General features: G+C 53.7%; 12 protein-coding genes across 12 annotated transcripts; 7 read left to right on the forward strand and 5 right to left on the reverse strand.

The window, feature by feature from the left end:
• Nucleotides 1-108: 108 nt before the first annotated feature.
• Nucleotides 109-2610, forward strand: HETIRDRAFT_156110 (uncharacterized protein; the record flags this gene model as incomplete). Its single annotated transcript, XM_009551176.1, has 8 exons — nt 109-426; nt 498-522; nt 581-737; nt 789-965; nt 1028-1911; nt 1971-2107; nt 2164-2209; nt 2279-2610. The coding sequence occupies 8 exons, from the start codon at nt 109-111 to the stop codon at nt 2395-2397; spliced, it is 1863 nt and encodes a 620-aa protein (XP_009549471.1). The 3' UTR covers nt 2398-2610.
• A 614-nt stretch (nt 2611-3224) lies between these two features.
• On the forward strand, nt 3225-4124 carry HETIRDRAFT_324139 (uncharacterized protein; the record flags this gene model as incomplete). The annotated part of the gene is made up of 2 exons (XM_009551177.1): nt 3225-3365; nt 3426-4124. 2 exons carry the CDS (start codon nt 3225-3227, stop codon nt 4122-4124), a joined length of 840 nt encoding a protein of 279 aa, XP_009549472.1.
• A 637-nt stretch (nt 4125-4761) lies between these two features.
• HETIRDRAFT_36293 (molecular chaperone, DnaJ superfamily) lies at nt 4762-7738 on the forward strand. Its single transcript, XM_009550455.1, has 14 exons — nt 4762-4908; nt 4988-5053; nt 5123-5178; nt 5248-5275; nt 5361-5399; nt 5475-5558; nt 5710-6327; nt 6388-6461; nt 6523-6594; nt 6651-6675; nt 6741-6875; nt 6930-6992; nt 7044-7120; nt 7183-7738. The coding sequence occupies exons 1-14, from the start codon at nt 4876-4878 to the stop codon at nt 7325-7327; spliced, it is 1515 nt and encodes a 504-aa protein (XP_009548750.1). The 5' UTR covers nt 4762-4875; the 3' UTR covers nt 7328-7738.
• On the forward strand, nt 7346-7759 carry HETIRDRAFT_324151 (uncharacterized protein; the record flags this gene model as incomplete). Its single annotated transcript, XM_009551178.1, has 1 exon — nt 7346-7759. One exon carries the CDS (start codon nt 7346-7348, stop codon nt 7757-7759), a length of 414 nt encoding a protein of 137 aa, XP_009549473.1.
• Nucleotides 7760-7971: 212 nt separating this feature from the next.
• On the forward strand, nt 7972-11003 carry HETIRDRAFT_420380 (uncharacterized protein; the record flags this gene model as incomplete). Its single annotated transcript, XM_009551179.1, has 4 exons — nt 7972-9144; nt 9198-9423; nt 9484-9674; nt 9732-11003. The coding sequence occupies 4 exons, from the start codon at nt 7972-7974 to the stop codon at nt 11001-11003; spliced, it is 2862 nt and encodes a 953-aa protein (XP_009549474.1).
• A 335-nt stretch (nt 11004-11338) lies between these two features.
• Nucleotides 11339-12496, forward strand: HETIRDRAFT_420381 (uncharacterized protein; the record flags this gene model as incomplete). The annotated part of the gene is made up of 5 exons (XM_009551180.1): nt 11339-11341; nt 11531-11608; nt 11676-11856; nt 11914-12313; nt 12367-12496. The coding sequence occupies 5 exons, from the start codon at nt 11339-11341 to the stop codon at nt 12494-12496; spliced, it is 792 nt and encodes a 263-aa protein (XP_009549475.1).
• Nucleotides 12497-12893: 397 nt separating this feature from the next.
• Nucleotides 12894-14765, reverse strand: HETIRDRAFT_324636 (uncharacterized protein; the record flags this gene model as incomplete). Its single annotated transcript, XM_009551181.1, has 12 exons — nt 12894-12994; nt 13054-13135; nt 13196-13209; nt 13265-13369; nt 13440-13616; nt 13684-13816; nt 13889-13961; nt 14012-14055; nt 14110-14159; nt 14218-14265; nt 14326-14372; nt 14458-14765. The coding sequence occupies 12 exons, from the start codon at nt 14763-14765 to the stop codon at nt 12894-12896; spliced, it is 1182 nt and encodes a 393-aa protein (XP_009549476.1).
• A 1291-nt stretch (nt 14766-16056) lies between these two features.
• HETIRDRAFT_242628 (uncharacterized protein) lies at nt 16057-16599 on the reverse strand (the record flags this gene model as incomplete). The annotated part of the gene is made up of 1 exon (XM_009551182.1): nt 16057-16599. A coding segment is annotated over one exon (543 nt), but the record flags the coding sequence as incomplete, so codon positions are not given.
• A 1468-nt stretch (nt 16600-18067) lies between these two features.
• On the forward strand, nt 18068-19056 carry HETIRDRAFT_104504 (uncharacterized protein; the record flags this gene model as incomplete). The annotated part of the gene is made up of 4 exons (XM_009551183.1): nt 18068-18148; nt 18205-18552; nt 18607-18747; nt 19006-19056. 4 exons carry the CDS (start codon nt 18068-18070, stop codon nt 19054-19056), a joined length of 621 nt encoding a protein of 206 aa, XP_009549478.1.
• Nucleotides 19057-19115: 59 nt separating this feature from the next.
• Nucleotides 19116-20914, reverse strand: HETIRDRAFT_445896 (molecular chaperone, DnaJ superfamily). The gene is made up of 6 exons (XM_009551184.1): nt 20742-20914; nt 20576-20679; nt 20478-20522; nt 19912-20409; nt 19436-19856; nt 19116-19384 (listed from the first exon to the last, which is right to left on the reverse strand). The coding sequence occupies exons 1-6, from the start codon at nt 20797-20799 to the stop codon at nt 19314-19316; spliced, it is 1197 nt and encodes a 398-aa protein (XP_009549479.1). The 5' UTR covers nt 20800-20914; the 3' UTR covers nt 19116-19313.
• On the reverse strand, nt 20907-21386 carry HETIRDRAFT_323075 (uncharacterized protein; the record flags this gene model as incomplete). Its single annotated transcript, XM_009551185.1, has 1 exon — nt 20907-21386. The coding sequence occupies one exon, from the start codon at nt 21384-21386 to the stop codon at nt 20907-20909; it is 480 nt and encodes a 159-aa protein (XP_009549480.1).
• Nucleotides 21387-23459: 2073 nt separating this feature from the next.
• HETIRDRAFT_323771 (uncharacterized protein) lies at nt 23460-23836 on the reverse strand (the record flags this gene model as incomplete). Its single annotated transcript, XM_009551186.1, has 2 exons — nt 23460-23697; nt 23769-23836. Coding segments are annotated over 2 exons (306 nt in total), but the record flags the coding sequence as incomplete, so codon positions are not given.
• Between the last annotated feature and the right edge of the window lie 1219 nt (nt 23837-25055).

Genomic DNA, 25055 nt, shown 5'->3' on the forward strand with positions numbered 1-25055 from the left:
CTCACGACCCTCCGCCTGCGCGCCCACCGACCGCCCCCCGCAGCATCCTTCCGCCGTCTCGCCCACGCGCAGACCAACACCAACACCAACACCAACAACATCCACACCATGAAACGCCCGGCGAACTGGAAGCAAGCCGCGCCCGCGCCGCTCGCTGGCACGCCCACGTTCGCGGCGCAGCACGCGCTCCCGCGGCTCCCCGTGCCCGCGCTCGACGCGACGCTGCAGAAGTGGAAAGAGTCGCTCGCGCCGCTCGCGTGGTCCGACGCGGAGCACGCCGCCGCCGTGCGCAAGGTCGAGGCGTTCGGCGCGGCGGGCGGCGCGGGGCGCGAGCTGCACGCGCGGCTGGTGCGGCATGCGCAGGGGCGGGAGCATTGGCTTGAGGAGTGGTGGGACGACGGGGGGTACCTTGGTTATCGCGATTCGGTGAGTGCGTCGCTGCGTGTCGGATGGGTTGCGTTGAATGTCGATGGTTGAACGTTGAATGTTGAGCGCAGGTCGTGGTGAACGTATCGTACTACTGTGAGTGCGTGGCTGGGCGGCCGGGGCGCGTCGATTTTTGGATTAACGCTTTGCGCAGACGGATTCGATGCGCATCCCGCTCATCTCCCGCAAACGGCCGTCCACCGCGCCGCCAGCATCACGCGCGCGACCATGCTGTTCAGGCAGCAGCTCAAGCTCGGGCAGGTCAAGCCCGAGGGGTCCAAAGACGCGCCGTTCTGCATGGACACGTTCCGGTAGGCGCTTGCTCCGTTTCATGCGGTTCTGTCGAACTGACGAGGGCGCAGATGGATGTTCGACTGCTGTCGTGTTCCTGGACCTGAGGGCCTTGATTGGAGCACCTCATACGCAAAGGCGGGCGACCGCGGGGATACTGGGCATGTCATCGTGCTCCGCAACGGGCGGTTCTGGCGTCTCGACGCCGCGCAGAACGGGCGCATCCTTAGCACGGCCGAGCTCGAGCAGTACGTTCGAGACGCGTCCGCATCCTCTCTCGCACGACTTGATCTGTATTTTATGCTCGCAGGCAGATCCAGCACATCGTCGACAGCACCCCGGACCTCTATCCCGGCGTCGGCATACTGACCGCGTCCAACCGCGACGTCTGGGCGAAGGACTACGCCGCGCTCGCCGCCGACCCACACAACGCGTCCATCCTCGAAGCGATCCATTCCGCCGCGTTCGTGCTATGCTTGGACACCGAGCGGCCGTCGGACCTCATCGAGCACTCGCGCTTCCTCTGGCACGGCGCGTCGGGCCCCGGGCGGCTCGGGCTCCACAACCGGTGGGTGGACAAGCCCGTGCAGATGATCGTGTTCGACAACGCGAAGGCCGGGATCATGGGCGAGCACTCGGTCATGGACGGCACGCCGACCGTCACGCTGTGCGACACCGTGCTCGACATGATCGCGGACCCCGCGTTTGACCACGGGGCTCCCGTCGCCGGCGGGGCGGCCGTCGCAGGGCCGGCGGCGCTGGACTGGGTGGTGGGCGCAGAGACCGAGGCGGCGATGCGCCGCGCGGAGGCGGACGCGCGCGCGCTGATCGGCGGGCAGGCGATGGCGATCCACAGGACGGCGTACGGGAAGCGTGCGATCAAGGCGTTCGGGGTGTCGCCCGACTCGTGGGCGCAGATGGTGGTGCAGCTCGCGTATGCGCGGCTTCTGCGCGCGACGGGCGCGCGGCGCGCGGGCGGGACGTACGAGGCTGCGACGACGCGGCGGTTCTTGAAGGGCCGCACGGAGGCCATTCGGGTCGTGAGTGCGGAGAGCGACGAGTGGGTGCGGGCGATGGACGACGTGGCGTACGATGTGGAGGCGAGGAAGAGGAAGCTGCGTGATGCGTGCAAGAAGCATGGAGAGGTCGCGAGGGCTGCGGGTAAAGCGGAGGGCGTCGATAGGCACCTTTTCGGTACGGGCTGTACTATTTCCTTCGTTTTTTGGGGAGGCTGATCGGGAAATCATGTACAGGGCTGAAGAAGGTGCTCAAGGAGGGTGAGGCCGTGCCGGAGGTGTTCCAGGATCCCTTGGTGCAGCGATCGAGCTACTGGGCGCTGAGCACGTCGGCCATCTTTTCGAAACACTTCGGGCCGTACGGCTGGGGCGAGGCACGTCCCACACCACCTCCAGTTCCTTCCACCCGGCCGCTCATTGTTTCTACTAGGTCGTGCCAGACGGCTTTGGCGTCGCGTACATGACGGGTTTCGACGGTGAGCCCAACAGCGCACGTTCGTCGGAACGAAACGGCCTGACGTTGGGGTTTTATTTTATTTTTATAGATTGTCTTCAGTATACCGTGACGTCGCGCACGGAGATGCCGAATGCGGAGTTCGTCCAGGAGATCGCACGGGCTGCGACGGAGATGTATAACTTGTTCACCACGAAGGCGAAGCTGTAGCGCCGCGGTGACGCTGTAGAAGATACAAACTGCAACGAGCGTGTGTGTATATCGACTTGTCAACTTGTCAACTACATATCGGGATTTTCGCGTCGGCAGTGGGATGCCAGATGCGCCTGCGTCTGTGTCTGTCGGATTACATCACTGACGACACACCGGCAGATCTACAGGGTCATGGAGTTTGGGTGATCGATGAGCACTTCAGTTTTGCGTACGTATGCCGTGACATCAAGCTCGCGGTGGGTCGGGAGGGGTCGGCTCCATGCGCGCCTTCGATAAGAGAGACTTCAATGCATACTTATGCTTGCGGTGTTTGTGTCTGGCACTCCACACACAGTCCTTGTGGCTGGGAGGGCTCCACTACGCGTCAGTGACCACGCTGATGGGACGCGCTCGAAACAAAACACGTGCTTGTGGACACTGATCACGTGTCACAGAAGCTTAGACAATCGGGGCGCAGTCCTCCGCTTTGGCCGACCCTGGCCGACCCCAATACGTCGCATCCCCTGTGTCATGCTTAGAGAGAGACACGCTACATCCTTGCCCTCCTTGACCTAACTTAAATCCCCCACGCCTGTGCACGCATCCATAGACTGTACCGCTTATACCCCCACATCCTTCCTTCTCAACTCTTGTCCTACTGGCACACTTTGTCTGTTCTAAATTTCGCCAACAGCACTCGACAACACGTATTCGGCTCCCACCTGCGCTTCTTTCGTATCTTGACCGGCTTTATTAAACCCTGCGAAACAGCCCCTTTCTCGGTCTGCCAGCCAGGCGCCCCAACCCCACGCGGCGCTCTCACTTGAACATTACTGCGCACAGCGATGTACCCCTTGCGTCCGTCCAACAGCGACCCCTCGAGCTCGTCGGCTTCAGCCTCGAAGAGCGCCTCGTCGAGGATGTTCTCTGCGTTCCGGAGATCACTCGGCTCCTCGAAGAGCGCGAAAGAGCGGGAAGAGGATATCGTGAGTCCTGCCCTCGTCGGGTGTGTTTTGGTGTGGTGAGACACTGACCGATATGCGTAGGACCAGCACGCGCACCCACCGCGTTCTTCGTCGCGCTCGCGCTATCGTGATGCATCCCGCCCCACAGTTGAACAGATTGCCATGGGGCTGCATCTGTCGCGGACACCTCACCTCCCGCCGCACCTGTCCCATCTACCGCATCAGCATCAGCATCACCGCGCACCGCCATCCCCATCCTCTTCGTCCTTTCAGCACTCGCCTCGCCCATCCTACTCCTCCCGACGACACTCTCAGCCCTATTTCCGCTCTCGTGCCGACTCAACCGCTCAACCGGCACCCTTCGAGTCCTCGTCGACCCTACATCGCTTTCCTTCCGTATCCCCCTCGCTCTCGTCTTCGCCTTCGCGGCACGCACACTCTCCCTCCCGCAGACGCTCCCGCATGAACCCCCTTCCGCCTCCCCCTACCCGGTCCGCGCTCAAAAAATCGACGGCCTCCACCAAATCCGGCTCACTGACCACCCTTGACACGGCAGTGTCGGCTTCTTCGGCCGCGTCGTCCACCGCGCCCCCTACACCCACGTTCGCGCTATCGGCATTGCCAGGCAAGCTGCGGCTCAGTCGCTTCTTGCCGTTGCGGTCCGGGGGGAGTTTAGAAGGTATGGGGGTGACGTCGAGTGAGGAGTCGGTGAGTGAGCCGGCCAGGAAGGCGGTGAGGTTTGAAGAGACAGCGACACAGCCTATAGCCGTGCATGTGTAGGCTCTCTCCTCTGGCGGGTTCGGATCGGGTTTTCAGTGTGCCCCTCCTACTGGCTCCGCGAGCCCTCGAGTGGGTTGATTCATTGCTCACATCTATACACACCGTAACAGGATGTTTCGGTGCCATTTTGAGCCTATTGCTGTTTCTTTTTTTTTCTGTTTCTCGCTTGATCCTGATCTCCAGGCATCCATTTGAGGGTTTATCATCTGTATCGTCGTTGCACTTCCACATCTTTATTCGCCATTCGACATTCTCGTACGGCATTCGCACCCTTACATCCGCGAGCCGCAGCCTTTGCACAGGATTCTCGCACGCATCACAGCTGCCGTGTACACGCAATCATTCGCACATCTACATATTCATTTATTATCTCATCTGCTTGTTTGTCTTTCTACTACAGTCGCATTATGCATGGAACGGTGTCGTTGCGAAAGCGTTGTATTTTTGGAGATGCTGGGCGGATTAACATGTGGTTCTTGCGAGAAAGAAGCCCTGCTCGAATGGACGTGAAGATCATTGGCGAGGGCGGTGTGGGAGAGGAAGGCGAGTGCTGCCGACTTGCCGTGAGCGCCACGGCGATGACAAGGGCCGGACGGACGGCGCCGGTCGAAGTGGGAATAAGCCAGGCCTTCGACCTGTTGGACAGACCCTCCAACCACAGGTCATATCCTCTTCTCCTTCTCTTCTCCTCTTCCCACCGCTCTGTTTAATAATTTCTACCCACACAACCCGACGCTCTTTTGATTCCACTATGGCCCCTGTCGAAACCGAGTATTATGACCTGGTGAGTGCCGATAGTGATAGCGGTCGCAGGCAGGCCAGACCGCTTCGCACTTCAGTCATATTGACCTCGGGCATGATAGCTGGGCGTACCGACGGACGCGAGCGACACAGACTTGAAGAAGGCGTACCGCAAAGCGGCGATGAAGGTGCGTGCTGGCGTCGTACACGTCTTTGCTGTTGAGGCCGACCGTGTCGTCTTGTGCGTTGTGGCGTAGTATCATCCCGACAAGAACCCTTCCCCCGATGCGGAAGAGAAATTCAAGGAAATGAGGTGCGCGGCGCGGGCCTGGTGTCTCTGTTTGCCGTTCGTGTGGCTCACCTCGGTGTCTCGATCTTGTAGCAAAGCGTACCAAGTATTGTCTGATTCTGTGAGTCCCGGCTCTAATGGCAGACGCTCGTGTGTATGTGTTGCGGGAACTCGCACACTCACGCTTGCGATTTCTCTTCTGCCAGAATTTGCGCGCCGTGTACGACAAAAATGGAAAGAAGATGGTACGATATTGCTTGTGCTCTCATGTGCATAGCTATGCATGCATGCTGATCGACTGCTCGTGTTTTCAACGATAGACGGAGAAAGAGGGCGGCGTCGGCGTCGACGATGCTGCAGGGTTCTTCGCAAACGTCTTCGGGGGCGAGCGGTTCATGGACTACGTGTGTTTTTTTTTCCCTCGTGACTTGGCCTGACTACTCTCGCCGACTTTCCCTATCACCGCGTTCCTTGTCAACCGGGAATCACCGCGCGTGTGCCCTATCTGACCCTTCCATTCACCCCTGTTGACGCGATGATTGACGTGTTTTGCAGATCGGCGAGATCTCCCTGATGAAGGAGATGAAGTCTGCGGCGGAAAACATGTCAGAGGAAGAAAAGGCCGAGCTTGAAAAGGAGATGAACGGCGGGCAAACGCCCCCGACGCCCTCGGCACCTGGATTCGCGACCCCCCCTCATCCCGCACACACTGCCCACATCCCTTCGGAAGCAGTTTCTTCTTCGCCCGCTCCAGATACCCCACGTGCATCGACGTCCATCGTTTCTTCTTCACCCGCGACGCCCGGCGAAGAAGCGCCCCCCGCGTCCATACCCTCTCCAGATGGTGAGCCCGCGCTAAACCCAGCGTCAGCGCCGGCTTCGGGACCCGGATCACCATCGACATCGGCGGAGGGCGATAAGAAACGCCCTGCGCCGAAGAAGCGGGGGAAGGTGACGCCGGAGCAGCGCAAGAAGGCCGAAGAGCATGATCGGGAGCGTAAGCGGGCGATGGACGAGCGCATCAAGATCCTCACCACGAAGCTCGTCGACCGTCTGCGGCCGTTCGTGGAGGCTCAGCATCCGGGCGATAAGGACGACGCCGAGACCAAGGCGTTTGAGGAGAAGATCCGGAAGGAGGCAGATGATTTGAAGCTGGAAAGCTTCGGCGTCGAGGTTCGTTCGCATTCGATCACAGGGCGCGATGCTCGGGGCTGATGGATGATCGCGTCGTAGCTCCTGCACGCTATTGGTACGGTGTACATCTCCAAGGCGACTTTGTTCTTCAAGTCACGTAAGTTCCTCGGAATGTACGTGTATATGCTTTTCTCTTCCTGTCAGGAGGCTCATCTGATCATTTTCTTCATCCAGCCCTGGGTTTTGGTCCCGGATAAAGGAAAAGGGTTCTGTGGCGAAGGATGCTTGGGGTGTCATCGGCAGCGCGTACGTCTTATAGTCCGTTCTCCCTCGCTTGTGACTTGACTGACCTTTTTTGTCAGTCTGAGTGCCCAGCAGCTCATGCATGTGTGTTGTCCATCAGCACATTTGACTGTTTCATAAGTCTCACTTGTTATATTCGTCTGTGCTAGGATATGGATCGCATCATGGCAAAGCCTGATGCTACGCCAGCCGATATCAAGGCGCTTGAGATGGACGTCACAGGGAAGATCATGCTCGCTTCCTGGAGAGGTACAAGATTCGAAGTCGTGCAGGTCCTCCGAGCGGTTTGTCTCTTTATTACTTGCTTCACGAAGACGTATCAAACTGTTGGTGTTCAGGTCGCCGAGAATGTCTTGAAGGAGCACGGCGTTTCCGAAGCCGTCTTACTCAACCGAGCTAAGGTGTGCTCACTCTCACGACCGTCTGTATACTCAGCTAACGGGGTACGATAGGGCTTAATGACCATCGGTACCATCTTCAAAAGCACTGTACCGGATGAGTCGGATGAAGAACGAAGAGAGCTCGAACGGTGTGTGACCTCCCTCATCTCGGTTTTCTTTCTAGCAATCAGTGCTGACTTGTTGTTCTCAGCATGGTTACTGAAGCCGCGGCGAACAAGCCAAAGCACAGGACCGCCAAGGGCACGACACGAGGAGCGAAGCCCCCTACGGACGGGGCTCACGACCCAGCTGCCAAAGCCGAAGCTTCCTCGGCTGAGCCAACGCCAACCGCCTGATTCTTTCGCTCTCGTTGTATGCAATTGAATTACAGTACACATCTCTTCCCCTCCCTTTTTCACCATCCTAGACAATGTCTACTCAGTTGGTTTAGTCTTAGCGTTAGAGTCTCTTTCGCTTCATCAGCTCGCACGAATCTCTCTGCGGTTATATTTGGATATCTGATCTACTCACATTGTGTCCCTTGTTTCTGTTCGTTTTGTCAGGGTCGAATCCCGATCACTCTCGACACGCTCGCCTCGCCTTCTGTTCGTTCGCTCGTCCGTTGGTCTCCATCATTTCTTTTAGGATTTGCGTTTTCTTCTCTCTTTTGTTTAGCTTCTGATGCCCCACTCGCTCTACGTACGCACCTCGGTATTCTAGAGTTCTATGCTCCAATAATGGTACTTCCTGTTCCTTGTTTTCCTCCGACGGCGTCATGGCTGCTATAACGGATTCATCATTTTCTTCAGATGTGTTTACGTTGAGGTACTGGAGGCGATAGGCTTGTGGTCGAATGAGTCTACTGAAAATGACCCAAAGCGGCAAGCATCACTTTATTACGTCATACAACCATCCATGGGACAAGTGACTGCACCAGTCGTTTGGCGAGAGTCCCTCGACCGAGCAACAGATATTTCCAGATTCCACTCTAACAAACTTCATGGCTCGAAGAAAACGCGGGTTCTTGGACGATGGAGACTCTGACTCATCCCAGGGCTCCGATGCTGACGACTTGGGCGGCCGATTCGACGAAGCCGACCCCGACGCACGTGAGGAGCGCGCGCTGTTCGAGGACCCATATCAACGGAAAAGACGACGAAAGAACGGGAAGGAGGACGCGACGTATGGCGTCTTTGCTGATGATAGCGAGGAGGAGGGTTTTGGAGGGAAGAAGAGGAACGGAAAGCCTGCGAAGAAGAGTGACTGGGCCAAGGCGCCGTCGTTCGTCTCCGGGGAGAAGAAGGTGGATCTGAAGCAGGACATGGAGGTCGAGGAGGATGCGGAGGAGGAGAGTGAAGGGATGGACGAGGACGAGGAAATGGAGGAGGCAGATACAGATGGGGATGAGGGACATTCCCGACCGCCGTCACCACGCGTTCGCGAGGAGGAGGAGGAGGAGGAGCAAAAAGAAAGACCAAAGTTCGGCGGACTTGGGCTTGGGGCATCGAAATCCCAATCTTCAACTTCTTTCTCCGGGTTCACGAAGGGCGGTATAGGTTCCTCCCGTCCAGCCGCAATCTCGCCCTCTCCAGCAGCTTCACATTCCCCATCTCCAGCACCTCCCGCCTCTCTCCACGGCAATCTACCCACCGCGTTTGGTGCCGCACGACCCCAACGATCTTTCGTCCGCGACAACACAGGCTCTGCTAATGCATCGCGCTCAGCCACTCCCCTCTCCACGACGGAGCGCGCCCACCTCAGCAAGCTCGAAGGCTCCTTCGGTCTGCGCATGCTTGCGAAGATGGGATGGGAAGCTGGTAAGGGTCTTGGTACAGCGGGCGAGGGAATCGTTGCGCCCGTCGAGTCTAAGGTGCGCCCGAAGAATATGGGTATCGCATTCCGTGGATTCGGAGAGCGAACGAGCCAATCGAAGGCGGAGGCGCGCAGAAGAGGTGAGGTAGTCAGCGATGACGAAGACGAGGAAGGCGTGAAAAAGGCCAAAAAAGCGAAAGGCAAAGGAAAGGAGCAGCCAAACAGGTCGGATGCTTGGAAGAAGCCCAAGAAGGTCAAGACCAAAGTGGAACACAAGACCTATGAGCAAATTATTGCAGAGGCCGGTCCAGATGCTGCTACTCCAGGAATCGGTATCATCATCGATGCCACAGGTGCCAGGGTAAGTTGTGGCTCGCATTATGCGCCCTATCCGGTTCTCATGAAAGCCTTCAGCCCCGCGAGGTCTCGTCATTGGCAGACGTGTCTAGGGCATCATGGACACCGTCGACAGATTCTACTCGAATACCTGAAGTGCGGCATAATCTGCGTCTCATTGTAGAAACCACCACCAGCGACCTTGTCGGCCTCGCACGAGAGGCTAAACATGTGCAACAGCGGAAGAAAAAAATACAAGACGAGGACCAGCGGCTGCGAAAGCAGATTGCCGAGGAAGCTGACCGTAAGTCTCGTTTGTATGAACCTGTTCTCTGCGCTGTTACCTGATCTGTCATTTACATAGTCATCTCCCGTTTGCAGCAAATTCACCTAGTCGTCGACGACATTACCGCGCAGGCGTATGCACTTGGTTTAGTAGACGAGGTTTCATTAGAATTATTCGCCCCATACTTCGAGAAATTGCTTTCTGAATTTCCCCACGAGTTTGATACATATCACCTCGACGAAATCGTCGTGGCAGCAATTGCACCTACAGTATGATCTTCCGCTCCTTCAGGCTTGTCATGGACTGATGGATGACACTCACCCTAGGCTCGGCGAATGTTTGCAAAGTGGAACCCCCTCGAGGAACCAGGCGTCTTCCTTCCAATCTTCAAACGATGGCGCAGAGCACTCAAGTTCTCTGATCATGACGTCCAACCCCTCGGAACACAGGTTGACATTTACGGGACAAGAACATTGAGCGCGTCAAGGCCAAAGGATGAAGAGCCTATGACTCCATTTGAAAGTCTACTTTGGAATGGTTGGTTGCCCCGAGTTCGCTCATGCGTTAACAACGACTGGGATCCTCACGAGCCTCATCCCGCCGTTGAGCTCTACGAAGCTTGGTCCACTTTCCTTCCTCCTTTCATCCGTGACAACTTCCTAGACCAACTTATCCTCCCAAAAGTATCAAAGGCCGTGGCGGAGTGGAATCCACGACGAGACAGTACCTCCCTCCGCACTTTGGTCTTTCCTTGGTTGCCCCACGTCGGATTACGTCTCGAGGACCTGTTGGGCGACGCTCGGCGAAAGCTCAAATCGCTGCTTCGCAGTTGGGTAGTCACAGACGCCGTTCCCGCTGACTTGTCAGCATGGCGGGAAGTCTTCGATCCGGGCGATTGGGACGCAATGTTGCTCAAATATGTCGTTCCAAAACTCAGCGCGACATTGCGAGACGAGTTTCGTGTCAACCCACGGCAACAGATCATGTTGCCTTTGGAGAGGGTGCTATTGTGGGCTCCTCTACTCCGACCCTCGATCTTATCTCAGCTGCTCGAGACCGAATTCTTCCCCAAATGGCTCGACATACTTCATATATGGCTCATACAGCCCCGTCCGAACTTCTCAGAGATCGCAGATTGGCATGAGTTTTGGAATCGACGAGTCTTCTCGGAGACTGTGCGGAACATGCCTGCGGTTCAGAAAGGCTTCACTCGTGGATTGGACATGATGAATCAGGCTATTGATTTAGGCCCGGACGCGCCGTCCAAACTTCCCCGTCCCGACTATCGTCTCACTTCTTTCGAACCACCACCACTGGCGTCGGCGAAGCCCCCCGCGAAGATATCTGCAAGAGTCCAGGAGATCACGTTCAGAGCAATCGTCGAGGATTATGCATCGACGCACAATCTCTTGTTCATTCCGAGTGGTCGTGTGCATGAGCAGTCGCGTATGCCGCTGTTTAGGGTGTCACTGACGGCGGATGGAAAGGGCGGGATTCTGGTATATATTTTGGATGACGCGGTCTGGGCGCCGGACGCCGAAGGGAACTACCGAGCCATCAGCTTGGAAGATATGATCACTAGGGCAGCGAGAGCGTGAGGAGTTAGGGCATGAAGATTGGATCATCTGTAGCAATATTGTAATGTGCTTTTGCTCAAGCTCTCCTTTGAGTATCGCAGGAGACTGGCTCAATGAACGCGATATTTGACCAACGAATTGTGAAGGGGTGGTGCATGGCTCTATCAACATCATCCAGCCTTAGTAGAGGGGGACTGGATCATAGACGCGTTTGAGTCACGTGCTGGGAAGAGATGTGACTAAAGTTAGTGGCCGCACGTGGCAGGCAAACTCAGAGTAACTGGGCGCCGTCCCATCGCAAGCAAAATCAAGACCGTCGCCGCCGTCGTCAACGTCCCGCAAGCAAGACACCCAACATGGTCAGTTTTATGCTCTTGGACGGCTGCCAGTATGTCTCTGGAGCAGGAATGGTGGTCGAAGCGAGGTTGGCTGATGTGGGGAGGGGTGGATGCTGCCGGTGGATTCTGGATGCACCCTTGACCTTGCAGACGACCCAACTTGCTTGTGCATATCTTCGACATGGAATGCTCATATTTTGATATTCGTAGGCCCGAGGACCCAAAAAGCACTTGAAGCGCCTTGCCGCGCCCTCATCATGGATGTTGGACAAGCTGAGCGGAACTTACGTGCGCGTCCATTGTGTACTCCCACCGGAAATGCAAACTCACATCACTGTGAATCTGTCGTATACAGGCTCCGCGTCCCTCCCCTGGTCCCCACAAGCTTCGCGAATCCCTCCCCATCACCATCTTCCTCCGTAACAGGCTGAAATATGCCCTCACCGGCCGCGAGGTCACCTCTATCGTCCAGCAACGTCTCATCAAGGTCGACAACAAGGTTCGCACGGACAACACCTACCCTGCGGGCTTCATGGGTTAGTCAGTCGTTTGATATAGGCAAGTTTCCATATCGTAATCACATAACATTACAGACGTCCTCTCCATTGAGAAGTCTGGCGAGCACTTCCGACTCCTTTACGATGTCAAGGGCCGCTTCACAATCCACCGCATCACCCCCGAGGAGGCGACCTACAAGCTTTTGAAGGTCAAGAAGGTTGCCATTGGCACCAAGGGTGTTCCATACATCGTCACTCACGATGGCCGGACCATCCGCTACCCTGATCCTCTGATCAAGGTCAACGACACCGTTCGTTTCGACCTGGAGCAGAACAAGATCACGGAGTTTGCCAAATTCGACACAGGCAACATCGTCATGATCACCGGTGGTCGTAACATGGGTCGTGCTGGTGTCATTGTTCACCGCGAGAAGCACATTGGCGATTTCGATATTGTGCACGTGAAGGATGCCCTTGACCGCACCTTTGCCACCCGGTAAGTTTTCTTCAGTCTCTGTGCGGGCCGGGAGCTCATACCAAACCCTCTAGCATAACCAACATCTTCGTCATCGGGGAGGGCATCAAGCCATGGATCTCGTTGCCCAAGGGCAAGGGCACCAAGCTCACCATTGCTGAGGAGCGTGATGTTAGGAGGAAGCAGCGCGCTGCTGAGCAGTAGAGGGTTGATGGTTTTGTTTTCTTCGCTTTCTGATGCATTTCTATGACATGTTTGTATGCCTCCTCCGCCCAAAATTATTGCATGCACGGCTATGGCGATGAACACGTCGGATTCAGCAAGCCTCTGACTGTTTATTTTTGCACCAGACATAGCGCAATCGCATTGTCTATGATAACGCCAGCGCGAATATGCCGAGACGAGGCTTGTCGAGAGGGTGCTCATTTGGGATAATCAAAACATTGAACGTCAAGCTTCAAGCAGGTAGAGGATACATCGTATGAGCTGAGATATGTCCATGAAGGACATATATGTTGTCTGGTGGGTGTACATTGTGTTTTTCGTGACCACGGTTAGTAGAAACCCTCATAAGCTCAAAAAGAAAGATAACAGATCAACATCAGACTGGTACAGATTGAGGTGCGGATAGATCTGACTCCCTCTCGTTGCGACGAGCGACGTACGCTGGCGCTTGAATGTCGAGTTTGCCTTGTTCTTCGGCTATATATCAACATGTCATCAGCAATGAGGGAGAACCTGCAGAGAGGGAGATTACGCACGAGTTGTGTGCCAGAAATAAATGATCAGTCCCAAGATCACGACGGCGAACGCGGGGAAGTACAACCAGTATGGGCTGTAATGCTACGGTGTCCCGGGATATATCAATATCTTATAGATTTACTAACCGAAAAAAAAACGTACGAATAGGAATAGGCCTACGACAGAAATGGTCAAACAGAGCTGCGAGAGCCATCAAGCGTCGGTACTCACCAAAGAGCAAGCCATAGAAGTCGCTAGACAGTAGACTTAAATTGTAGTAAGTCGACGATGCCAGGCGGTAGAGCAGCGGCGCGACGGTGTAGAGAATGAACATGGCTGCATCGGTATTAAATTCGGTCAGCTGCTTGTCAGAATGCTTGAAGCGAAGGACTCAATAAGCACTCACCAGCGGTATAAGCTACCAGAAGCCCGATGTTGAAACCGCTCCAAGTAGCTTCCCTCATGCCTTTGTGCTCGAGGCCTGCCATCTGGATGCCGTTGATAATCGTGCCCCACATGCCTAGCTGTCCTACAACCTCGTACAAGGGCGATCGTCGCACGAAAAACTCTTCCGTTGCATTGGCTAGTTGCCAAAAACCAAATCAGTTCGACATGTGGTTGTAAAGAAATGTAAGAATCCAAATACGCACTAAAACCGTACAATGTGGCCCCGATGATCATAAAAGCGTCGCCCTTGCCTTTGCTCAGTGCGGGATAGTCTTTGTCTGTCAGTTGGTCAGACGCAACCAGCAGCCCAAGACCAGCGACGCAAACGACGATGCCCTGAAATTCCAATAATTCTTTGTAAGTCGGAGCGCTAGCTATTGAATACGAGGGCATCCAAAAATGACTTACGAGAATTTGAGTCCAATGATAGCGGGGACGCATATACACCCATGACATGAACATACAAACGGGGATTGCCCAGCTGTCAAGGAACACATCAGCAATTTTCCTGAAATAAGGTGTCAGGCTTACGCGTCAAGAAGCATACATGACAGCAAATTGGTGTATTGATACGCCTGTACGCCACGTTATATCACGAGTTCCTGGCTATCCGCAGCCAAGCGACGTACCTTTACAACGAGGAAGTTCCCCTCAACATCGCAAGCGGCTAGAATTATGTCTGAACAATGCGCTGTGAGCAAGAAGAATGGAGGTGCAATTTTGAGTTGTGAACGAACATTTCCAACCGTCTCGATAAAGCATTTGGAACCAGCCCTTAAATCCATCTATGTGCATGCGATGATAAACGATCTGCCAGGAGCCCAAAGGTAAAGTGACAGGCTCACATTGGTAGATGGTGTACGGAGTGTATATCGTAAAGAGAGAAAAGTACCTGAATAATGGGTGCACTCCAGTGAGTCGCTATAAGACATTATCTCTCCAACGAATCGGAGTCCAAGCAGAGAGAGAGGGCATACAAGAAGAAGGTCTGGGTGGTCGGTAAGGACCAGTTCCGCTGCATCAACTCCGTCGTGGTGACATTTGTGCAGGTGATGCATAGAGACACAACTTGGCCTGCGAGTAGGGAAAGGATGAACCGCTTCGTCCACATGCTCGTAAACCGCCTCCATGAGCTATTGGAGAACGCCGCAACCGAGTTGAAAGCAATTCGTGGCCTTGATTCTTGGGCCTCAAACGAAGCACTGCTAAGTGTCGGGAGAGAAGGCTCGAAGGTCAGAGCCGGGTCAGTTTTGGGTTTATCGGGGTCATAGCTTGATGGCGACATGGTTTTGCCCTGTGGAAATGGATGTACCAGAGCAGATTCGACGCTGGTGTCGGGGGAAATGCGACAGAGAGCGACGGCAAGCCTCTTGCGTTGAACGAGCCCGAAGAGGCTGAAGAGCAGGCTAAGGAAAAGAAAAGTTGCGCACGAAAATAAGTATAAGATCGACTGTCACGTGTCTGTCCTGTTTTGGGGAAGTATTCAGGCACATCCGATTCAGCTGGTGTCAGCGCATCTCAGGGCGCCGGTTTGTAGCGGTACCTCCATGGGCTTTTCAGCCCAAAAGCAGGATCCATGACGCAAGACGGCGCGCTTCCCCAAACATCCATGTGGCCTCCAGAAGTCCTCCAGATACCCGCATCTACAGGTCAGGCCCCCGGCCAAGAATTCAAAATCTTCAACATTCCCCCACGGATCATGAACGGGCATTGTGCTCTCAATTCATAGACCATGGACCACCAGCAACTCATAGAACACCCCTGCAATCTTCTTCAAGCACTCACTTCGTCTGAATACCTCATGTGTAGCGTGAGTCATATTATCTCCTTAAAACACTCGGTGTGTCACGATCTAGTAGGGCAGATGCCTCCCTCGCCCAGCATTGGCGCTGCAGCACAAGAACTGGATAATGTCTTCTCTTGTCGACCCAGATGATGCGCCAAATTTCTTCTCCCGAGCTGTTGACATTGGTTTAACTGAAATCAGCGATGTCCACCCCATACCGGTGGTCGAACCTATGGTTGCCCGGCAGTCCGCACATTCACGCATAATGCAGATCCCCATGCATTCGACCTGCTTTTCCTCTCCAACTCTGTTTCACTGTTGTTCCTGATCCCCATCAATGACGAACATCTTTCGGGGTTTCCACAGTACCTGTTCATCGGGGATCTCGTGGCTGGAGATGTCTCACTCATTTAAAAATGTGCCTGTTGGAGAGACTGTCTCCAGCTTGCATTCCTGATAAACTGTTGGAGCCGGGGGCTCCGGCTGAATATTTGGTGCTCGAGGTAAGGGTCATACAGCATATACGCATACTTGTATGCGTCGGGAATGTGAGATGGAGTGAATAGCTGTGCGCTCCTGTCGTCGACTGATTGTGATCGACACTAGGATTATTCTCCTCATGAGATTACGCGTGAGATCTTCCTGAAAACAAAGCTTTTCCATACTTGACCAGCGCTCGAGCGGTCTTGCATGCTCTTAACAATGACATTAGCCTAAGCCGATCTAAGGGCAGTGGGCACACGGAAATTGCAGTCTGTCCACATCAAATCCTTTGCACAGTCGCATCCCCATCGACTCCCAGAGCCCTTAACCGACTCTTAGCAATCTTGCCCACATCCTCAACAGCCCGTTCAAGCTCTCTTAGCCACGATTCACCCTCCACCTCCTCCCGGTCGATTGCCTCAAGATCAATGTCTTCCTTTCCTACACCCAGAGCTTCCTCCATCTCTTCCATGATCTCCTTCCTACTACGCCCATTTACGAAGGTGATATAGCGCAATCCGACATATCGATGTTCGTATGCTGCATTGAGCACGGCCAAGCGATCAAGGACCTTCGGAGGTGTTGCACGGCTCGCTTGTTCGCTCGCACTCAGGCGGGAGAGTCCGTTCACTTCACCGATGCGTGGATGGGCACCCACGAAAGACGCTTGAAGAGATGGAGTGAGGGAAGAGAGTGTGTGATTCGCTAGGTCAATTAGAGAGTAGTAGGTCAAAGAAGATGGGCGAGTGGTGGGTTCAGTAAGTTCCTGGTGCAGTGCAGGAACAACCTCTGAGAGGAGGATGGGCGAAGGTTCGAAGAGGGTTGCAAGGGCGCGAGATAATGCACTATCTGGGTTCAAGGATCCATCGAGCCCATCCAAGATCTCGGAAAGAGTGGGAAAAGAAATATCGTCAGACATCTGCGCGATACTTAGACGACAGTGAGACTTTGAAATGAGTGTTGCCCGATAAAATTCGTGACTCTCGATTGTTCCGCCGCGACGTCGGAGGGTTCCACGTGGAAATAATGAAGACCCGCCTGGGAATTTTGTGGGTTTATGGTGCTACAAATGTGCGAGTTGTGATGAATGCAAAATCGCACAGAGTCCAAACCCGCGGAACAAAGCCTGATGGTCTGATGGCCTGATGGATGGGGCCTCGGAAGGCGTGCAGTGGGTTTTGGACTCTTAGAGACTCTTGGATTAATGACGCGCTGAGTGTTCGCTACGTCTGATTGAGAGTAGAGGTTTGGCCAACCAACGCGCTCGAGACTTCACCCTGGCGGTAATCGATCCCAAAGGACATAGAGAAAATCAACTGATGAGGGCAGAAGGTGGTAGGTTTGTGAGGGCACTATTGAGGCGACGCTGGCAGTCTCGGCGACCGCACGGAGAATTTGCGCTTGTTTGTTACTTTCCAGCTTGACTCATTCCTCTTACCTGCGGCGACATAATACTATGACATCTCCTCAAATTCTGAGTGGGCCTACCAGATGGCCTGTTGTATATGCTCGAGGGTCATACTAGTCAGTGCTCCGATTGTACACGATTCTGCTGGAATCGTCTACTTTTGTCAGCTTATTTAGGACTGTTGGATGCTGCTGGTTACGACACAAGCTCAAGTTGACTGCCAACAATTCATTTCAGTAACTCTATTTAGGAAAGGGGAGGGGGGGGGGGGGGTTAGTTGCCTTTTCTGCTAACTACAGTCTGGTCCAACATTTGGAGACCTCGGGAGTCGATATTCCGCTAGCTTATCTGGTCCATCTCAGCTAGGTATCCTGAGAAAACGTTCTAGGGTTGAGGGTCTGGTTAGTATGGCCTACATATGCCCCCGATACAGACACCTGTAATGCTTCCTTGCAGATCAGATGTTCAGGGCAAATTTCCCTGAAGCCCGAGTCCGTAACAGTGTCTTGGCCCTCAGTTGTGGGGCATGTAGTATTTGATTACTACCTGTAAATCCTTGATTTCAGCTGACTAGCATCGACTACTGGGATGACATCCGGTAGCCATTGCTGTTTCCCCTACTCGAAAAAACAACAACCAGCTGTAGGTAGCGAGGAATGTAGCGCGAGGGCCTTGAATTCTCTCTCTCTGTGACTGTAGGATACACTTTCCCACTCGCTTGACATGCAGCTTTGTAGCTGGCCTACAGGTGAGAGACCTGCATCCCGCTACTCTCCAGTGTGTTAACAGCGACGTTTCAGCACATGTATGGCTGTAGGTCCTCGATATTCTACAGTTCTACATCCTCGCCGTTCGAGGATATAACGCGAAGGAATGCCGGGACTTTGCAACAAACATTTCTTACCTGACGATGGAATCCTTACTCACCGACTTTGACAACATCATCGCTAGCGTTCCTTCGCATGAAGGCGTTGAAGCTTTGACTGTTCCGGTGAGTAGCGTGTAATCTCGTAATCGTGCAAGACTTGCGTTTACTCTGGGGCCTAGACATCGGAGGAAGAAAGCATCCTCTATATGCTCGGTTTCCGATACCTGGGTTGCATGTTTCCGCCCCAAACCGCTTTTCGAATCACTCAACATTTGCGTAACAACGACTACCAGGATGAGCTGGTCAACTCCGATTATGGACCGGTGGTGGAGCAACATTGCTTTGTCCCCTACATAGGTCAGAGGAGGGAGGAGCAAGCTACCTCTCAGCTCGAGGACCCAGTATACTTCAACGGACGTATCGGCGTGCGCCTCGCCGATGAGTTCAAGGGAGATTTGGACTCTGTTCCGAATGTGGACGAACCGTCTGCGCTTCACGGCAGATCGACGGTGAAGTTAATGATTGACGTACGTCTTGTGGCTATTTGAGAATTGAGAGAACGAAACTTATCCTGACTACAGATTGCATTCGCAAAGGAGGCGAGCAAGGAAAAGCCCTGTCAGCTTCAACTTCGAAATGGGCAAGGTAATCCGGTGACATTGAGAAAGTTGATTGAGTTCATCAAGAGGCGGATCGGGAAATATCTCGAGTCCGACTCCGTGGTAAGCCAGTGCTTATCTTTAATTATTTGGCCTAAAAATCTGAATTTGGTATATCCTACTCAAGCAGGAGAGAGGGATAACATTAGTAGGCATGGACATGAACAATCTTGTCCTTCTTGGCTATTGTCATGTTTCACAGGGCGTGATCATGCCCATTCTTCAGTGCCTGCGTCACGACTGAAGCAACTTCTTACCTCAATCCCTTCGGCTTTCCTTGTCTCAAACCATTGCATTTCTTTTCATCTGTTATCTCCCCAGTCTATACCGCTTACCAGTAACGACTTGATTCGGCGCACATTACGCTTGTAAATTTTCAACCAGTCGTGTAGAGAATATTCTTGCCGCTACATCTTCTTGACAGCATGCTTATATCCATGTGTTCATACATTCCATCATACAGTAATCGAGATACAAGTTTCGACAGAGGTTCTACAGCGTACAGTAAGCGCATACGAGGGTCCTTCCACAGCAACAAGACAGGGTGTTCCAAAACTGGATATTCAGGACTGCGGGATAATATACGACGAAAACAGCAAAACATCAACGAACGTACTGTAAACTTACAACTAGTGACGCTCATTTCGTGACGAGGGCGTACGACTGTGACGACTTTCATGCTCTCGTGGACGACTTTTGCCTGTAAATGAAGATCAGTACAGTTTCCGAGAGAGAAATAAAAGCTGGGTACCAGGAGCAGGCTGTGCGGGAGGGATGCCATGCTGCGGCGGAGGACCTGGGGGATGGCCTGGTGGTGGCGGTTGGTTGGGCGCTCGGTTGGTCTGAGCTGGGTTGTAAACCATCGCAGGCGGGGGTGGCGTTCGCCTGGATGATCGGCGGCCCTCAGGGGGAGCGTAGACTGTCCCCGGAAGTGGCGGGGGAGGTTGGTTGAGAAGAGGCTGGGCAGCAGGGGGAGCGCTGTTCGGAGGTTGACGATAATTCTGGGGAGGGGCATAGCCCTGGGGAGGAGGTGGGGAATACAGCGGAGGAGCATGCTGCTCAGGATATTGGGGAGCTTCAATATATCTCGGATCAGAATTTCCTTGTTCTACACCATTGATAGTACGGCGTTCACGACCGTCAGGGGATGTGTACACTGCATGCTCTTCACCCTATAGAAGAAAGGTTTGCAAGATGGAATCGACTAGGAAGGGAAGCAAAGCTTACGCGCGAATTTGTGCGTTTCCATACCGTTTCCGTCACGCCGTTTACGGTACGCGTCATTCGGCTTTCAGAAACCCAGCCGGAACCAGGCGATGTCACTCTCCGGGTGCTTTGGGTGTACACCCGTCCTCCAGCAGGCGCGCCGAAAAAACTTGGGGAGAACATGTTCCCTCCGAAAGGGAATCCCAATGCCATCGTCCCCATTCCTCGTGGAGTATTATATAATTGTTGATTGGCTGAGGGACCATCGAAGAACGGATCATGGAAGAACGGATCATTAAACGCTTGGCGCATACTCCCGAACACAGAGTCGAACAGCTCGAAGGGATCAGTGAGATGTGCCCCCGAGCGGGATCCGAAAGGGAAGCCGAAGAAAGGATCGTCGTGCATAGGCATGCCCCAAGAGTTATCAAAGGATCTTGATGGCTCTTGCCAGTTGTTGGTTGGTTGATGCATGTTTGTGGTGTTAGGAGGCGGCCAAACGCCATTGATGTCATATAGCTAGAAGCGCGATGCATAGGCATCAGCAGGTGTTAACAACGGGGGTGATATCAGGTTCCACAGCTTACGCGACGTTTTTCTGGGTCACTCAGCACTTCATAGGCATTTCCAACCTATACGCGATCAGCACGTTCCGTGGTGTTGCGACTGACAAAAACCTGCTCACCAATCGAAATCTTTCTGTGGCGGAATCTTTATCCGCTTGAGACGCATTGGGTGGCTGTCTGTCAGGATGAGTCTGAAGCGCCCGTTGTCTGTATGCCCTGCGGACTGTCGACAGTGTCAGCGTGAGCCTTCACATAATGTAGGTATACTCGATATTCATAGCGTACTCTGCTCTGGGGACGCATTGCGGTCCAACCCCAGGACTTCGTACAAGTTTGTCGCCATGCTCTAAGCTCCAAGGCTGTTGTCCGATGACCGATGGGCGTAGGTGTGCGAAGGGTTCGTAAAGAGGGGGTTAGTGTATTCAACGCGCACCTAGCTATTTATATGTCTCAATTTGTGGGTACTAGGATGATGGGGATCAAGAGACTGTATTGCGGGCGCATACAAAGGCCTGCTGTTGGACTCGAGGCTCGCCAGGTGTGGAACAAATTCTCAGCACGTGATGCCCACCTCGAAGCAACTCGAAATTTCGAAGGCACTCGCACTGTCGTCTCGACGGCTTGATCTTCAGACTTACAAGTAAAACCACGACACGTGAATATTCGGCTTTGGATTTGCCCTACTCTAGCGATTGAGCTATCTGAGTCACCATGTAGCAGACGAAAGACGCACTCACGGTGAACTTCAGATTCTCCACTGACGGTATATGATGATGATAACCGCAACGGGAGTCGTTGGCATGTGATGAAAATGTCGCACGCGCCAGGCCAGGCCACGTCACTGACTTCAGCCATCTTACTAGGACAGTCACCAGGACTACATCGATCGCAGTGCCTTCGGTCCAGTAAAAAATGCAAAAGGTGTTTCATTCCTCCAAGTTACCGAGGCCCGACTTGTGCTCCAATTGTTCCGCACCTTCGAAGAACAATATTCCTTTCAGAAGGTGCGGCGCGTGCAAAACTGCGTCATATTGTTCGATCGAGTGCCAGCACCAGGACTGGAAGGTACATAAGTGAGCCTTCAGTCACCACCTCATTACGCACCGCTCATATCATTGGTGCTTGGTCACCTCTAGGTCCTTGTGCATAACTGCGCAGACCTTGGCAGAGCGCACCAAGTACCTGGACGAACTTGCTCGCGGCAAAATCCCCTTCACTACATGCTTTGCCAATACAAGCAGAGCGGCTGACGCTGCTCAATGGCTTCCTCGCATCATTCACATTTCTATTACAGAGGGCATCGCTCTCTGCCCTCATGGTCGAGGGTGGGGTAGATAAATTCGATTACACATCCCAATACCTGCGATATGATCTGCGCTCTCGTGAGGGCCACGATGGAAACCTGAGCATGGCGTTAAGTATGGAAGGATACAAGTTTTGCTCACTCACCGACATGCCAGACCTCGATCACAGAACCTCGTACGACCAAATGGGACCGTTTCGTGAGAAGAGCGTGGAACGCGGCCATCAAGATTTTGGCGACAGTTTTGTGGGCTTATTGACCTTGTTGTACATTGTCGACGGATCCTTCCGAATGTGGGCTGTACATCTCCACTCGAGTACGTGATCACGGCTCAGGAAATGCGATCATCATCGTTGGTTCCAAGAACTGCAGAAGGGGGTGCTTACCGGGATGGTATACCGAAAACTTTCTGTAGACGATCGCATGTGGAGAGCTGGCCGATTGGAAAAGCAGGGGCAGAAATGGGTGTGGAAGCGCCTTGAAGTGCGAGACCTAGTATCAGCCGGCATACAGCGTGGCGAGGCGAGGGGAATGGTCGAGGAGGGAATGTCTTATTAATTCTCTACTACACCGCGGGGTCGTGCTTGTTCCTCAGATGTCAGACGCGACGGTCGATAGTAGAGAACCGTTTATTGTAGCATTAGTACAGCGATGATATCAATATCAGTATGTCTGACTTGTGAAGGATAAGGGTTCAACGCAAAAAGCAATGAGGCATGTGAAAAGAACACGTCGATCAGCTCGAAGAATCAAGCCATGAGTCCGGGGTGTGGCCTCTGCGTGTTTTTCTATGTGGGCTACGAGCTTCAATGGAGGCGTCGTCTGATGAGTCGCCTGAAATTGATATAGGGTCAGCCATCCTAAATCGCCAGTCTTCTCTCTGGAGTCGCCCAATGGGTCTGCAGGGATGCATGTCAGTAAACGGATAAACGAGTGAGAAAATATGTCGAGCAATCATCAACATACTCTGTCGTCGTCTCTCTCCGCTGCGCAGCTTTGAGAGGGAAGAACTTCTTATCATTTGCGAGCCTATCTTCAGGCTCTGCACTTGGCCCACGTCCCTTGGCCTTGGGTTTCGGAGTCTTCTCATCGTCAATGTCATCGACGTCACTTGAGAAGGGCGCTTTGCTTTTGAGTGTAGCAACGAGACGGGGACGGAGTCGTGATTTCGGGGTCTGTTGGCTGGAAGGAAGGACGATCTCCACAGGCTCATCGTCCGACGGTGTAGACACCCTTCCCTCGCCCTTGGCCTTCCGATGATAGAGTGGCACAACAGTTGTTGAAGACGCCTGGTCATTATCAGCGTTGAAATGCGCGACGCGAGTTTCCTTCTTGCGGTTCCGAGTGACTGAGGCCTTCACTCGTGTCACTGCCCTGGTACTTTGACGAGCTTCGCTTGCATCGCTGAGAGCAGATGACATATCGCCTTCGGTCTCGTTCACCGCTGGGGATGGTTTTTTCCTCTTGGTCTTCGAGGTAGCGGTCGTCTTGCGTTCTCTCTCTGTGGCAGTGGCACTGCTGTCATCAAATTGGCGTTTCTTCCCCTTCTGCCTCAGAGCTGCTCGCTCCTCAAGCTTCTGCTCCTGGATCATCATCTTTTCTACCCTGTCTTCTTCTTCGAGCTCCTTTCTTCTGACCCGTGCGCGCTCCTTCACGATGTTCTCTCCGACTCTGATGCCCACGCTCTTGCCATCTCCATCCCCACTGTCAGGAAACATCGCTACACCGTACGCGGCGCTGTGATGCATAGTACGAGCAGCCTCCTCCAGACCTTGTCCCATGTCCTCCATGATGAGCGCCAAAGCAGCCTCGGGCACTAATATGCGATTGATGAAGTCCGTATAAGTGAGCGGCGCGATGCTGTCTACATCGATGGACGAAAATGGAAACAAATTGTAGAGTGTTTGGTGAATGACCATCGAACCTAGTTCGCCATAGCTGCGAACACAGTCGATGAATGTCACAATCATGTTCAGTGAAGAGCCTGAGCCTTGTGCATGATGACTCACTATCCAGGTTGCGTCTTCTCGAAGTTGTCAAATTGGCCTTTGAAACCGGCTGCCGCGCGTGAACCCATATTCTGGACCTCCTTTTCAACCTGCCGCCAAAATATGCTGTTCTTCCTCTCGTCGTCAGCGTTCGCTACCAGTTTCTTCAATGTAGCTGCAAGACCCTCAATTCTTTTCTTGACCTTGTTGAAATCAATACTTGAGGGCCAGCCGCGAGCTCGAGCACGAGGAATCTCGCGTATCTCGAATTCGTGTCGTTGGCATACTGAGATGAATGTAGCAAGCTGGGCTTTAAGGCCATACAGGTTGCCTGGCCGAGGGTCCGGGCTTGATTTGCTCTTCGCAGCCGCGATGAGGGATCTCAAAAGTGGTGTCGGTGAAGAAGGAAGGAGCTCATCACAATACGGGCAGAGCGTGGATGGATCGACGGACGAATCAAGGAATACTAAGGGTGGCAATGTCATTAACGGGACAATTGAAAACGTCCGCATGCGAGACTCACAAGAATCATCGAGCAATATCAAAGGACTTTCAGGACTAGGGACTGGATGATCCGCAATGCGACTATTCTTTTGTCGGCTACTACCTTCTCCACGGTCTTCTTGGGTTCCGGAAGTTTCCAACTGGCTGAAAGCCATTGGAAACGGCTGCAGGCCTCCGCGAGTCACGATCTCGTCTTTCTTCGTCATGAATGACTCATCATCATCGTCAGGCGATGTGAGACTCTTGCTTTGTTTCAGTTTCTGCTTGGCCTTCGGAGATGTCGCAAGTATTGGCGACGAGAATGGAGACGGCACTGGGAAGCTGTCTATTTTGGACCTTTTGCAACGTTGTGGCGAGGACGGGTGTGTAGAGATAGGCATGTCCCTGTGTCTCTCTATACCCTTGTGCGTGGATTTGGCACTGCCGCGCACAGGAGACAATTTCAAAGCAGGGAACTCTTGCAGCACAAGTTCGGCGGGCGGGCCGAGCCGTGATTCCACATTCGCCAGAGGCTCAATGTCAGAGAGCACCTCGATGCCGGGAGATTTACGCTTGCGAGTGACGCGTGCACGAGTCGGCCTCCTGTCATTGTCATCGTCTTCAGATGGAGGAACCCGGCGAGGCTTTTCAAGAAGCTTTTTGCCAGAGAGATCCCGAGAGTCGTCAACAGGAAGGTCACCTGGAATACTTCGTATGCCACCGTCAGACTTAGATTCATCGTCAGAGTCACGGATGCGCCGAGCCCTTGAGGCTGCGGTCTTGACAGTGTTGACGGCTGGCGGCTTCTTGCGCGAACGAGGACGA

Source organism: Heterobasidion irregulare, assembly GCF_000320585.1.
Source record: "Heterobasidion irregulare TC 32-1 unplaced genomic scaffold scaffold_08, whole genome shotgun sequence".
NCBI lineage: Eukaryota > Fungi > Basidiomycota > Agaricomycetes > Russulales > Bondarzewiaceae > Heterobasidion > Heterobasidion irregulare.

Excerpts from the sequence above, each read along its gene's own strand:
- HETIRDRAFT_36293 (XM_009550455.1), top strand. The coding sequence starts at position 4,876 with ATGGCCCCTGTCGAAACCGAGTATTATGACCTG. Across the intron at positions 5,054-5,122 it reads ACCGCAAAGCGGCGATGAAG|TATCATCCCGACAAGAACCC; the intron begins GTGCGTGCTGGC and ends GTTGTGGCGTAG. Across the intron at positions 5,276-5,360 it reads ACCAAGTATTGTCTGATTCT|AATTTGCGCGCCGTGTACGA; the intron begins GTGAGTCCCGGC and ends CTCTTCTGCCAG.
- HETIRDRAFT_445896 (XM_009551184.1), bottom strand. The coding sequence starts at position 20,799 with ATGGCGACAAACTTGTACGAAGTCCTGGGGTTGGACCGCAATGCGTCC. Across the intron at positions 20,680-20,741 it reads CAATGCGTCCCCAGAGCAGA|TCCGCAGGGCATACAGACAA; the intron begins GTACGCTATGAA and ends CACTGTCGACAG. Across the intron at positions 20,523-20,575 it reads CCACAGAAAGATTTCGATTG|GTTGGAAATGCCTATGAAGT; the intron begins GTGAGCAGGTTT and ends GATCGCGTATAG.